This window comes from Cydia pomonella, chromosome 5 (assembly GCF_033807575.1).
Source record: "Cydia pomonella isolate Wapato2018A chromosome 5, ilCydPomo1, whole genome shotgun sequence".
NCBI lineage: Eukaryota > Metazoa > Arthropoda > Insecta > Lepidoptera > Tortricidae > Cydia > Cydia pomonella.
The window spans coordinates 19,557,367-19,573,148 of record NC_084707.1 but is presented as its reverse complement, the minus strand read 5'-3'; the positions used below and the strand labels follow the sequence as shown (position 1 = coordinate 19,573,148).

The 15,782-nt window shown below is 34.9% G+C and overlaps 1 protein-coding gene across 1 annotated transcript in view; it reads left to right on the top strand.

Moving 5' to 3' along the window:
* LOC133518031 (alpha-tocopherol transfer protein-like) overlaps positions 1-15,782 on the top strand; it is a 40,618-nt gene that overhangs the window by 13,905 nt on the left and 10,931 nt on the right. Inside the window, exons 2-3 of the mRNA XM_061851579.1 lie at positions 8,197-8,338; positions 8,964-9,058. Of these exons, the coding sequence (XP_061707563.1) occupies positions 8,200-8,338; positions 8,964-9,058 (234 nt within the window). The 5' untranslated portion in view covers positions 8,197-8,199. The remainder of the gene's footprint in view (positions 1-8,196; positions 8,339-8,963; positions 9,059-15,782) is intronic.

The window sequence follows — 15,782 nt, the reverse complement described above, 5'->3', positions numbered from 1 at the left end:
TTTTATTTGTTGAATTTAATAAAAGTCAAAATATTCTTCATTCGAGTAGGTCTAGCAACAAGTAGGTCTAGTTTTATAAATATCATCTTAATTTAAATAGCAGAGCAATTTATTGATGTTATTATCATTGTTATTATAAAAAACATTGAATTATTATAGAGATGTCAAACTTGATAATAAGAATTTCACAATAAGATTATCAAACACTAAAATTGTATTTAAAAATAGTAGTCTAGAAACTTTCTAGAATAAAATGTAATGGAAAGAAACTTTAATAAAACATTAAATTATCAATCTCATGATTATTAACATGATAAGAAATAACAAATTGTAGAGTTTATATGCCAAAATAAATAGGTCTAAGGTCAGGTGATTCTGTTCTAAGACTTCTAAGTCGTGAACTTAGGTTATTTGTTCACGACTATTAAAACCTATTAAAACCAACTCAATTTTTTCAGCGTATTATGTATTACATTTTTATGAGATACAACCCGATTCGGAATTTATGATACGTCAATAATTTCCTAATCAAGTCAGTATCAAAAGTAAACTTTGTCAAACAAAAACGTCACTTTTGACACTGACATATGCAATCTATATCGTATTTTTAGCAAATGTTTGACGTATTTTAAAGTTCGAATCGGGCCGATAGTTTTCACCTCCCGTAATCCCTTAACGGTCAATGTTTGTGTTTAGGAATGATGTTGATTCAGTTTCCCATAGATACCGATGATTGAACTGCCTATTTTTAATAACTGGCCACAGAAATTGTATAAATTATGTATTATGGTATTTTTTAATAATTTGTCAGGTAAATCACCTGTCACATTTTAAGTTTTGTCCTTATTCACCCCAGCCATCCCCATTCTCCCAGGTTGACGTTATGTAGGAAGGAAATATTTTAGCGGAATAGGTCAGGAAGTAGTTATGAAACTGATATTATTCTTTAAATATGAAATAAAATATTTTATGTAATTAATGCTGTAGAACATTCTTTATCAGTCAAGCTCCAGCAAAGCAGACAAATTGTTGTAATAAAATAGAATTACTATTGTAGTCAATCCAAATTTACATATAAATTACTTATATACATAATTATTCGCTTCAGGTTATTTGCCCGCGATTTCCTCTCCGTCAAAGTGGCTAATCTGATCTCTCTTCTTCCGTTAGTTGTTTCCATTTTAATCCTTCATTTTTATAAATACTAGTCTAGGTTAGGTTAGGTTAGTTAGAGAGCTTAATTTCTATGTTAAATTTCAGTTGTTGACGAATTATGAAAGTGAACATTCACATCATACTTGTTTAGATACTTGTATATACAACTATATCGGCCTTGCTTGTTCATTTTTCATATCAAACACATAGAACGGTTTCTGCACCATCCTATTACGAGTATAATTGGGTACTTGACACATGTTGAATATTATAACAAAATTTAGTTAAATGGATAGAAAATGAGTCATCCAGTATAAACAAGTGGAATTTAAAAAATGTTATTGAGATTATAAAAAAATACAAGGCTCCAGTCTAAAAAAAAAAAAAATTTTTTTCATTCAAATATAGAAAAAAAAATAGTACCATTTGATTCCTTGCATTTTATTGACAAATAAATTGTATGACAACTATACACATAAACGTAATATTTCAGGGTCAAAAGGGCAATTTCCTTGATCTCTCATACATTTAGGATAGACTTATATAATGTGACGTCACATCACATTATCACACTCATTAAAACTGTCAAGTAGCCAATCACTAATGACTGATCTGTCTTAAGTTATGTATATTAAGTTCTTAGTATTTAGATATAAGATGCAAACGGGGAATGCGTTACCTGTATAATAATAGTGTAAAACATAGCTGTGATCAGTACCCCTAGTGTAAGTTTTATCGACATCATAACGTGACGAACGCGTTTGCGTTAAGTGTCATTTTGTATAGGATTTTGAGTTTCCAAAACGTCCCGCTTGGCGCGCTCTTTCTAAATCACATACAAAATGAGACTAAACGCAAACGCGTACGTCACGTTTCGAAATCGAATTTATTTACACTAGGGGTACAGGTATAACCTTAGAGCAGTTATCCTAATTAACATTAAAATAAAATCAAGACCGGGTTAAAAAAATCCTTTCTAATTATAAATTCAAATTACTTATATATAATTACTTTGGAAAACAAATACTTTTTTACTGTAATTAAATAGTTTTTTATTCCGGTTACATGATTAAGTAAATAAATAGGAGGATATAGGAGGCGTTAATATATGTCAAACAACACACGGATGCCCATTGTATACACTATTGATTTGCATCAGCTTCATTACCTTGATTTTTACTTCCCACAAGTACGTATAATATAATTATACATATTGTCAAGCACAAGCTACAGCGCAATTAATTTCGATTTTCATGTTAATGGAATAACTTCTTATCAAATTATATATCCTTGGGCAGCACGCAAATAATTATCCATGTTAGGAAAGCGTTTCAAGTAGAAATAGACATATCGTGACCAGACGTTAGCTAGGAGCCTGTTCCCGACCGGACCGGGTGCATTTCACTGCACTTTCTCTAGCCTTTTGCAACCACGCACCCGAAGATTTATGGAGTTTACTGCCATGCCTACTAGAGTTAGTACTAATAATAAATAATATTTGGAATCTTTAAAAAACACGCTAGTTAGCTAGTTTAGTTTTCGCTTGGAGTCTTTAAAATCATCTAGAAAGATCTTAAAGATTGTAAAAAATAGAACCAATATGATGTCATAGCATGCCGTCTGCTATAAATGGTTAAATATAACTAATATAAGTAGGCAAATACTGTCAGTAGTGCACGCACGGGAAAAACGTAGGTATCTATGTAATTTACCTTATATTTGATATGTAACTGCCATTGCCTTGTGTGATGATGATGATTGTAATATTGTATATCCTTCCCCGGGCCTCAAATATACCATGTTCAATCTAAAACGGGTTTAGCGGTGTAAGCGTGAAGAAGTGACAGACAGACATACAGAGTAACTTTCGCATTTATAATATTAGTAGGGATTTAGTGGCTGGTTAGAAGCTTTTATCGCGCCATATTAATAAAATCGACGGTAGCATGCGGTGGCGTTATATTTCTATCAAAATATGTTACAAGTATGTCGATGTAACATATTTTCAGGGTATTTTATAACTCCGAGGTCATAATTGCATGGCATCTATCCACAGATCCTCCATGGGGATATTAACATACACGGACCTCCAGTTTTTGGTTTAAAGTGATACTTACATCCAAGGAAAGTGTTTATAGACTTTACAGTGTTTGTATTGGAAACCCTTTGTTCACATTATATGATTGGTCTCTTGTATAACCCATGTTTTTCTCCTATTATGCACCATTAGTTCCACGCAACGAATGTCGCTGCCATCTGCATAATAATGGAGGTTTACAGGTAAAATGCCTCTAAGCCATTTCATTGAAAGTTGTTTACGTAAAGTAAACATCGCAGGAAACCTGTGCGTAACATTTTATTTTGCAAATAATGAAAGAGTGAAGTTTGGAACGTAACTGGCGACTATTATGCAAGATGCAAGTGAATATTAGTGCCTATTCGGTTCATTTCATTTAAGAAACCATCACTGTGAAACTGCTATGCAACAGCATTATGTTAATTATTTCCTCTGTTACGTTATATAATAAAATTCATTGTCACCAGCGCATACACATACACAGCGCATACAGCATATACAGCGCGGGCTGGCCTAGTGGGTAGTGAGTAGTGACCCTGTCTATGAAGCCGATGGTCCCAGATTGAAATCCTGCCCTTAGGCATTTATTCGTGTGATAAGCACGCATATTTATCCCTGAGTCATGGGTATTTTCTATGTATTTAAGGATTTATAAATATTTATTATATGTTTTATATATATCGTCGTCTATAAGTACCCAAAAGCCCTAATGAGCTTACTGTGGGAATTTAGTGAATTTGTGTAATAACATCGTATAATATTTATTTATTTATTTATATAATGATACGATATAATGGGACGTATATAGGCTAAATATAATATATTCAGCCTATATACGTCCCATTGCTGGACACAGGTCTCTTTCATGCGCGAGAGATTTATTTATACACCGTGTTTTTATTGAATTCCGTTAACTTTGGGGTATCGGTAAGCACGTTTAGGGAAGTTGAATGGCATAGTTCATTATCAAAAAAAAAATTGTTTTATAAAAAGTAATTACAGCATGTTGCATATAGTGTTGTTGTAACACGGGTTTTACATTTAACTCGAGCAACCAATTTAAAACTGTATCAACTCGTACTAAACACTAATCAATATGTAAACTGGCTCTAAGGCAAGTGTACACGCTCATAAGGGCCTTATAAGATCAAAATTAATTAATGATTATCTCCGAAATGGAGTTAATTAGAATACCGGTGTATTAGAGAAAGTTCCTTAATTTAAGTTCAGGGATGCACCCTTGAAATTAACGAAAAAAAAAACACGGTGTATAAGCATTTTTTGCCTCGTTACAGCAACATCCAATCTATCTAGTTACTCATAATATTAAAAAACATAAATATGAAATCAAGCTAAAAATTTAAGGTATGATAACATCAATTATTATAATTCAATATGTACCGATTTAAAAAGGAGGAAGTGTTATGTTATGTCCTCCCTCTTCTCACGCACGCTTAATTTATGCAGACTTTAGCATTTAGTAATGCATATAGCTTATGAGATTCATCTTACATAACGAAGGCACCTATTAAGTCAGATCAGATTTGAACAAACCTGTTCACAGTAACACAAATTTTATGACTGTATTACCTAACCTCCATTTCGGATGTTAAGTAAGAAGTGTCGAAACTAGGTAGCCTAAGTTGAATACTAATCGGACAGACATCTTTAATAACACATTGTTAGTTTCTTCTAAGAGCGTAACACTCCGTCAAAGCAACGTACATTTGATTTAATAAGACGGTTCACTATGGTTGAGACGACTTGAGACGGTTGCTTGCGAATCCTTTCGATTGCAGTGAGTTCGTTTTTCAGAAAAAATTTATTCAACAAAATAAACCATATCGATGTTGGGATTATAGAAATCTTTCTAAAGATGCTAAAGTTAGGTTAAAGTAGGTATACCAAGGAGCTACAGCCAGCAAAAAAATTAAATTGTGATAGTCAATATAATAATATATTTCACCTACGAATTTTATGCCATCTTATTTCAAGCTAGTTTAATATTTCGCATGTAAATAAGTATAAATTATTTCAAATTTCTACTACTTACTATTTGTAGACTTGGATGTCTACGTTTTTTCTTACCATGACTCATCATTCAAGTGCAAGGCCATCTTATAATTTTATTTATCTCGTACATATTGTGTTTGGGTCAACGACCCGCGAGTTTACCTAGCAAGAGCAAATATCAGATCTATAATTTCCAAAACATTTTCATTCGACTATGATTTTTTTTCTAGTATAAGTATAGAGACCCCGCTGAAGAAGAACTAAGCGTAGTCAGAGTTCAGACATATACTGGTCAGTCTGTGGTGAACGCGGTGAAGTAGTCGATAAAAAATGTGAAGGCCATTTACGTAAGCACAACAAGAGCAATAACAAACACCCACAAGTGCATAAAGTATACTTAAACCTCGAGATATAAACCAACACTTCATTCTAATAATAGCCGTAGAGTAAAAGCATGTTAAAATGAAAGATGGATACCTATAATATGCATATGTCATTATGAAATTAGATTGTTGGCCAAGGGATGAAAAGCACTCATTTCTGTCGAGGTACTTTTGGCGCCAATATTCCGAGGCTGAAATGATGCCATTCACCCAAGTAAAAAACTACTTTTCATTTCGAATACGAGGAAAGTAAAATTTGATAGTACATACCTAGATATTTCTTGAGGGTACTTTCAACTAACAATTTAGGTAAATGTATCGTTAATGGAATGGGAAGTTAAATATCACAATGAAAATTGTACCACGAAACCGTTTAAAACATAATTTTAATTGCTTATCATATAAAGTGAAAAAAAAGTACTAGAAAGTAAAATACTCTAGAGCAGAAACGTATTATTTTCTGCATACTTCATTGTATAACTAAGACCCACTTTCAGAGCATGAGAATATAAACGTTCTTAGATTGGGCTAATTAGATATAATATAACTGAAACAGATATTTATGAAAATATAATTCTTTATATTTTTTTATGTATGCGTCTGAGACCTGTACAATTAAATCGACTGATAGGAAGCGCACTTTTTGAGCCGAACACCGGACCAACGCATCAATAGGTACTCAAGGAGATCGAAGTCACCACCAGGCTCTCAACCACATGTCTCCGGAGAGTTCTTGAATTCTTTGGACATATAGCCAGGAAGACTTGAGACAAACTAGAAAAACTTATGGTCATTGGTTAGGTGGAAGAAAATAAAAGGAGGGGCTGCAGTCCAACGCAATTGTCCAAGAAAATCAGAAAAATGCTCTCCATCCCGGGGCCTTAGCCAAGATGCCAATGGTTTGCGCTGTGGCGAACGAAATGCTAATGTCTCTCTATCGCACTAATATGGAAAAGTGATAGAGATACATTAGCATTTTGTTCACTACAGCGCAAATGCTTGGCATCGTGGCTAGGCCCCCAGGTCCATGATGCCTCAGAGGTTGTAAGAGATCGAAAGGCTTGGAAATCTGCTATCCGGAATCATGTGATCCACATAGGGGGTCAGGATCATCAGAACTGAGGAGAACGAAGCGACGAGGAGGGATTTTTTTGATTGCCAAATAGGTACAAGGGCTTCGGGAGAATGAAATGTGCGTTTTAGGGTGATTAAGTATATCTAATGAACGCGTGATCAGAAATAGTTTATGCACGCATTAAAATACTACAGTTTTTCTATTCTAAAAGCATTCTGTTTGCCCCTCGTACTTTGATCCGTAGTTTTGCACTGCATAAGCATTGTGCTTAATCATTTACCCACACGTGTAGAAACCTCGGACCTAAACAAACGTCACCAGTCACCTAGGTACATACGTGCATGTAATTTTGTTTGTCGCCCGTACTATTTAAATTAGTTATGTAGTAGGTAATTATGTTTAGTCACACAGAAACCACATTTAGCAAAATGCGCATAGTACTGAGACAAAGTCATCAGCCCATCACCTTAGACAGGGCTGCATGAGTCGTTGTAGGTTTAGTAACATTGTGACAGGCATAAATAAGTAGGTAGCTAGTTTTGTAAGAGAAGCAGTTTTACACTTCCAGTGTGGCCTAGTGGAGGCAACATTAGACCCTAATGTGATGACTGTGATATAATAACCAGCTTAAGGCGCAGGGTAGGGCAAGGCATTCTCCATCTCCATACAAACGTTGTGCAAGTTTTATTCGTTAGTTTTGGCACTATAGCTTGCGTGATAAGCGTGATATTTTACTTTTTTTTTAAATACTACGTAGGTGGCAAACAAGCATACGGCCCGCCTGATGGTAAGCAGTCTCCGTAGCCTATGTACGCCTGCAACTCCAGAGGAGTTACATGCGCGTTGCCGACCCTAAACCCGCCCCCCCCCCTCGTTGAGCTCTGGCAACCTTACTTACCGGCAGGAACACAACACTATGAGTAGGGTCTAGTGTTATTTGGCTGCGGTTTTCTGTAAGGGCTCTGCTCTAGATCTGGAATGACATCCACTGGCTGTGCCTTACCACACAAAGCGAGAAGAAATTCACAATGCCCATACCTCTCTTTTGGACGTAGTTTAAGGACGTACCCGGGTCCACTTTAACGTTCTTTATGGAGCATATAATACAACATACGTCCAATACATGCCAGCGGTTATCAATATGGTTTGGTAAAATATCAGGTTTAAAAGCGCATGCCCACTTTAGGACTGATTAAAATTCGTAAAAAGGGTAACTATGCACTTTTGCAGCTCACTATACCTGCTAAAATTATGTGGATGCTTTTATATATGCAAAACTTAAACAGAGAATAGATATTTGTAGTCTACATTAAATCTATGCAACTCTTGTAACTTAAATCAGTCATCAACCAAAATATAAGCGAAGCTGATTGCCAATCGCTGTTACGCACCGTACTAAATTGATTGTATTTACTACGCAAACAAAATAAATATTTTGTTTGACCCATGTTACGTGGTATCTAAATCATTAAGGCACTGTCCCTATTTTCCAGAAAATGCCCAGCCCGGCGTACAGCGTAGAGCTGTACCTCGGGGACGTGTCGGCCGAGGTGCAGGAGTACGCGCGGGAGCACTGCGGAGAAGACCCCGACACACGGCTCAAGGCCATCTCTGAGCTGCGCGACATAGTATACGGTACGGTAACGCTACGAGGCCGACTTAGTGCTACACCTAGGGTACGTGTCGGTCGAGGTGCAGGAGTTCGCGCGGGAGCACTGCGGTGAAGACCCCGACACTCGACTAAAGGCCATCTTCGAGCTACGCCACGTAACGCCTCAAGACCGACACCACCTGACATTAAGCTAAATATTTTTTAATACTTAAATACTAGCTTACTATTAGGTGTTAGTTATATCTAATAAGAAAAACGACATCATTTACATATGTTTAATGTATTATTTATGTCATTCATATTTAAACGTTATATGGATCAAGAATATATCAACTTATCGTATCGAATGAAACGCACCCGTAACAAATAGAAAGGTGCACTTATTTTTGTATAAGAATCATTACCTAACCTAACTTGATATATTATAAATTGCATGAACTGGCTGGGGATATAAAATAAAGTCTTACAACTTTCATGAATGTCAAGCAATACTTTATGATTACAAATTAACCTTTCCCTTTCGAGTATAACATTCTAAGGGCGCTGATCTAACAATAATAAAATCAGATTATAGCCAGGGAAATATGACCTTTTTTGTGACAACATCACTTAGCCCTCCCAGAAATTTAGTAGTCTACGTGTTCACAGAACGGGGTGAATGTACGCCACACCGGATTGACGACGAGTTCCTGATCAAATTCCTTCGTGCCCGAAAATTCATACCTCAGCGCGCGCACAGGCTGGTAAGATTTTAATTTCATTAGGTATAAACATAGGTAATTTTTGAAATCTAGATCAATTTGATCAGTATCTTTTCTCCTCCGTCATCCTTATTTTTTGCCCCGAATGCAGTTATTTTTAAATAATACTTGAAGTATGAAGAAGAAAATACTAGACGATTTGTTTCAATTTGTACTTTATTGCCTTGCCGAGTGGGCAACATTTTTAAAACCCTGTACTTTTTAGTTAGACACAACAAAATTACCTACAGCTTTTATTCATAAAAAGGTTATGTAACGGTCGTAAAAATGTGTTAAGCAACGCTTTTGTATATTCAAGTCATTTTAATTACGACGGGTATTGTCGATTGGTGAAATAATCACAATACGGCCGGCTGGAAAGGTTCCCATCCCACAGCCGTGACCTGGTCTTGTGTTTTGACAAATGAAGTTGATTTCGGACATTTATAGGAAATTACTTTTACTGGAGCATGTAAAAATAAACTATTCTAGTCGATATTGGCGACCTTTTTATATTCTACTTAAAAGACTTAACCTGCGAACCCAATCGAATTCGCTTGACGTTGACGTTAACGCTCGGGAGCCCATTTCTCAAGTGGTTATTAGTCTAAAATTAGTCCACAAATTATTAAATCGTATGTGTTTCCATGACAACACACTAATAATATTAGCCTAATACCATTCGAGAAATGGATCCCTGGGGCCCATTTCTCGAACGGTGTTAGTCTAATATTATTATTATTGGCACACGTATTGTCAAATTGTATGGGTTACCATGGCAACAAACTAATAATATTTACAGTACATATGGCGCTACTTTATCGCACTAGTGCGATAATTAGTACATTAAGTTACTATGTCGAAATTTTAAAGAGCCATATGTACTGTAAAACGTCGTACGATACACGTGCGAATAGGTAATTCGCAACTCGTGTTGATTTAAAACAATCAAATACTCAAGTCTACTGTCCCTTAGAGCTGTGAAAAAATCAAATTTCTAAGCCAACGCAATCAAAAGATTTGATTTGATTGAAAGAGAAGAATTTTCGCCACTCCAAGGGAATCAAAACCTACAGGGTACTTCCCATGAACTCAGAATCTTGAAATTTGGTACGAAGTAACGTCTTATAGCACAGATAAAGGAAAATTGCCAAAACCGTAAATTTTTAGTTACACCATATAATAATATATACCTACAGGTTTGTACGGAACCCTCGGTGCGCGAGTCCGCCTCACATTTGGCCGGTTTTTAGGGTTCCGTAGCCAAATGGCAAAAAACGGAACCCTTATAGATTCGTCATGTCCGTCTGTCTGTCCGATTCTGTCACAGCCACTTTTTTCCGAAACTATAAAAGCTATACTGTTCAAACTTGGTAAGTAGATGTATTCTATGAACCGCATTATGATGTTTACACAAAAATAGAAAAAAAAACAATAAATTTTGGGGGTGCCCCATACTTAGAACTGAAACTCAAAAAATCTTTTTTCATCAAACCCATACGTGTGGGGTATCTATGGATAGGTCTTTAAAAATGATATTGAGGTTTCTAATATCATTTTTTTCTAAACTGAATAGTTTGCGCGAGAGACACTTCCAAAGTGGTAAAAAGTGTCCCCCCCCCCCCCCGTAACTTCTAAAATAACATAATGAAAAATCTAAAAAAAATATATGATATACATTGCCATGCAAACTTCCACCGAAAATTGGCTCGAACGAGATCTAGTAAGTAGTTTTTTTTTAATACGCCATAAAAATTAAAAAAAAATTTTTTTTTCATCAAACCCATACGTGTATCTAGGGGATAGGTCTTCAAAAATGATATTTAGGTTTTTAATATAATTTTTTTCTAAACTGAATAGTTTGCGCGAGAGACACTTCCAAAGTGAAAAAATGTGTGTCCCCCCCCCTGTAACTTCTAAAATAACAGAATGAAAAATCTAAAAAAAATATATGATATACATTACCATGCAAACTTCCACCGAAAATTGGTTTGAACCAGATCTAGTAAGTAGTTTTTATAATACGTCATAAATGGAACGGAACCCTTCACGGGCGAGTCCGACTCGCACTTGGCCGCTTTTTTTATATAAGTTTTAAATTAAACCAGCGCCTCGGGCTCGAATGGATATTGTCTAAGTCGTAATACCTTATTTGGAAACTAAAACTGTGCTATTGGGTTATTTCTCAAGAAAAGTCGCATACGATTTCATATTATATAATGAAGTGATGTGGTAAAAGGTTTAAGAAAGTAGGTTTTATTACTTAAATGTACTTGGTATTCTTAATAGTGGTAGGTAATCAAGTAAGGGCATACATTTTCCAGAATTTGATACATTTTTGCCTTTCAAACTTCATATTTGATGTTACAGTTAATTATTAGGTACAGTCGAGTTCATAAATATGTATACATTTTTTTACCTTATTGCAAAAAATATGTACGCACCATCTTAATGAAAGGGCAATAACGTGTATACATATTTTTAACGCTTTGTCCGTGTCGATATTAATAAGTTGACTATACCTACTTACTTGTATACATTAGGTACTAACTCGGTGCATACTTCATATTATTCGTGTTTCAGTAACATCGCGTGATTAGCTCTGGTTATAAAATAACAACAGGTTTTTTATTGCGACCGTTTATCACCTAATACATCTAATTAACATACATATTTGATATTATCAAATACTCGGAAGTGTGCTGACTAGGTATCAATGTAGATATTCAATATTGGTTTATTAATATCTACCGATGAACCGAACCGAAGTGAAAGCATTCGCTGAAAATACTTATATTTAGCAAATCTATGTGCTACAAGCAAGTTTCTATATTTGCTTTTTGATGCTATAAACAAACACTCGAATAAAAGTCCTGTAAATGTTTACTTGACGCGAAAAAGGCGCACTTTATACAGACTAGAGTGTTATAAAACACGAGTAAGCGCTGTATAAGAAGCAAATCGATGATGTAAGATTTGAGTAAAAGTAGATAAAAACACTTCTAGTGTTTTAATAGCAACAATAGCGCCTTAATTCGATTATTTGTTCTATAAATGCAGCCACACTGCTTTTTCTCGGCAAATAAGTATGTTACGTAAAAGCTACCAAATTGCTTTTACTCGGCATTTTAAATGTGTAAGAGTGGAGAAAATGCTTTTATTAAACTAATATGTGCTAAAAATATGTCTCAGGTAAGCGATTAAACAACAAGATTAAGGAACAAAGACGGTACTTAATTATTTTTTACTGATGTCGTCCATGATGTTTTTACCATCAATGTGTACATAAGTTTTTACCGTTTGTTAGTAAACGTAATACAGTAAAACTTAGTGCGAAAAATACTTTATTGTGAAAACCAAAGGCACTTGATCATATATATTCATGGGCCTATTTACTTAAATTCAAATAATAAAATATTAATTAAAATAAGTAAAAATTTGCTTACACGATCTAGTTAGTGTGATATCTCATTTCGATTATAAGTCGAGTAACTGTGTTTACTGCTACATTTATAACACACGATGCGGCCATGTTAATAGATTTAGGGTTCCTCATGTCGAAGAATCAAAATCATAGCTGAGTATCATCTGATTTAATGTGTTTTTAACTTTTCTACGAAATTTACCGCTTCTTTTATGTCTCTTCCACTTATTCCTATCCATTTTATTAGCAAAATTACCACGTACAAATTGTAACTAAACGACAAAATGGCTGACTTGTGCTGTTAATGTAGTTCAAAACTCTTTAAAAGTACTTTACGCTGAGTAAATTTTGTATAAAACCTGTAAATACACTTAAGCTCCTATAAGAGCGGTTTGAACCCCATTATACGAAATTCGATATAAGCGTGCAGTAACCGCAACATTGTTGCCAAATAGTTATTGGATTGCTTTTACTCGGCTTTTATAGCAACACGAAAGACAGTCGGGTGGTAACAGTTGTATTAAAGCGCCTTATTCAGGCAATTAGCTATTCTATAGCTGTTATATGATTACTATACAACAATAGTGCTGAATATGAGTGATTTAGTCGTGCTAACTCAGCATTTGTTAAAAGGTGGAATAAAAGTGCTAAAAGATAGTGCTGTAAACGTTTATACGACATGATTATAACATAAATTAGCGAAAATCACTAAATAGTCGTGATTACCGCTATTATATACGATGTAGTGGTGTTTCAACAACCGTAACTCGGCTATTATACGATAACAAGCTGAGTAAATCAATTCTTATAGGACTGTTTTGCTAGTTGGGATAATAACTAAATAACAATAAATAGTTATTTGTTTTATAAGGTGGCAAAATTGTTGTTTAACCGCTCGTGCCTTGATACCCGAGCAAGCCAAATATACCAAAATTGAACCACGAGCATAGCGAGTGGTTCAAGTAGTGGAATCTTGAGCGTTGCGAGGGTTTCAAGGCACGAGGGTTAACCAAACTTTGCCTTCGAGTGAAACACAATCTTTTTCACCAGACCAACGCGTAGAAAATACTAACCATGAAATACCAAAAAAATGGAATCCAAATGAAAATATTAAAAAATGTATCATTCAAAATTATCATAGCTAACATAAGGAGACAGCACAAAATTTGCATTTGATTACTTTGCCCCACATGTGGATAAAATTCAACTTGTCATTAGTTTTTGAACAAGAAGGCCTTTACCAGGGCCCTTATTCGACATGCTAAAAGTGACGTTTCGTGTTGATTTCCATTTGATGTGAGAAATATTGTGACTTGTCGAATTGCTATTATCACCACCTGTCAGTGAACAATATCCACACTAGAGGCGGGGCGTTGTACCGGAATAGTTTTAGGAACAGGTTATTTGTAATAGACTATTACTTTTAGATTGTCGAGTATTTAAAAGTACGGACTTTGATTTCTGAAATAAAACAAATATGAAACTTTTATCACCTCGTACCTCCATTCTTACCGTTACTTTAGGTAAAATAAAATTTTGTTAACAGATGGTCGTCTGGGTGTCTCTTGTATCTAAAAATAATGTAATAATATATAACAAAAATATGGCAAGATTCATGGCCTTCACTCAAAACGTCACCATATTTCCGACCCTTACCGAAATAATAAGTCGATATTTGTATAAATAATCCTTATTTGTAAGACGCCTAAGCACGGCAAATACGTAAACTGCCTAATGGGGGTCATACTCGTAAAACTGGTATTTTAGACGTACTTTTGGTACGAGTAACAGAGACGTACTTTTGGTACGCAGTCCCAGCTCTAGTCAGGATTCTAGTTGTCAAATATAAGCGTGTCGAATACGTATTAGTTAACTGTCAAATGAAATTAGATCAACGGTAGACTTTTTTGTCGATGGGTATGGCTGCCATGTTTGGTTTTATGACATTTAAAAGGGGATCCTAAGGCAGAGAGCAGTTTTTTCTGTACGATTTTGATTCTTCTACTGGACGCAAGATGGAGTTAGCTGCCAAATTCCGATCAGGCTGACGCAACTAGGAAGAAAAAAGTTTTGTATGGAATTTGTTTCGCAAATCATTGCCAACGAAGAAAAAGAAAACGTCAGTGCTATTTATTCTGTCAAGTTTACATCAAGTCTACTGTCAGCCTAATTGCTTTGTTTGTTTTGAAGGCTTCAATGTTTTGTTCGGGTATTTCGTGTAATTTCTTTATTATTTAGTGAAAAAAATCGAAAATAGTCAACCGTGATCAGAGTAAAGAGCGAGTTTGTTACAATGCCAGCGAGAAAACGGTTTACTAAGTGTGAAATATGTGGCAAGCGAGCCACTCGAGAAAATCACGAAAAAAGGGATTTTATGGCGAAATTTCCCTTGGATGAAGACTGGTAAGTATTGCTTTAGATACTTTTGACCTTATTTTGGGTCAGCAGGCTATAAACACATCGAAAATTAGATATTTTACATTATTTTTCGTTGTGAACTAGGGATGTACTATAACTATCGATAACTGTAGTTTTATTTGTATATCAGTGTAAATAATTAAATTAAATATGTGAAATTTCCTTAGAACTAGCATGCAATATGACCATAATTAATTCGTCGAAGATTAATAATGCATAAATTATCTATTACTTATGCATTAATGGTCATTAGTTAACATATTTTTTTTTATCTAGTGATTATTTAATATATTAACCTAAAATGTAAGAAAATTAATCTCTGTTTTTATGATAAATAAAGAAATATTATAGGACATTATTACACAAACTGACTTAGTACTAAAGTATGAATGGTATGTGTTGTGGGTACTTAGACAACAATATATATATATACCCACAACACATGCCATTCATACTTTAGTACTAAGTCAGTTTGTGTAATAATGTATATGTACATAGACCTAATTTATAAGTATTTATAAATACATAGAAAATACCCACGTCTCAGGAACAAATATTCATGCTCATCACACTAATAAATGCCCGTTCCAGGATTTGAACCTGGGACCATCGGCTTCATAGGCAGGGTCGCTGCCAACAAGGCCAGACCCGTTCTCATGATTAACAGACATATAAATACATAAAAAGTTAAAGCATTGATAAAGGGTTGTTGATAACTGGATTCCGAAAAACATGATTTATAGATGCATATTAGCGCGAAATAATCAGTTGATCATCTCATTAGCAAACACATGGAATATAAACTGTAGATAAAGTCATGTTTTTCCAAGGCTGTATGTTTTCAGATGCAGGCAGTGGGCCAAATTTGTTGGGAACGAAGACCTG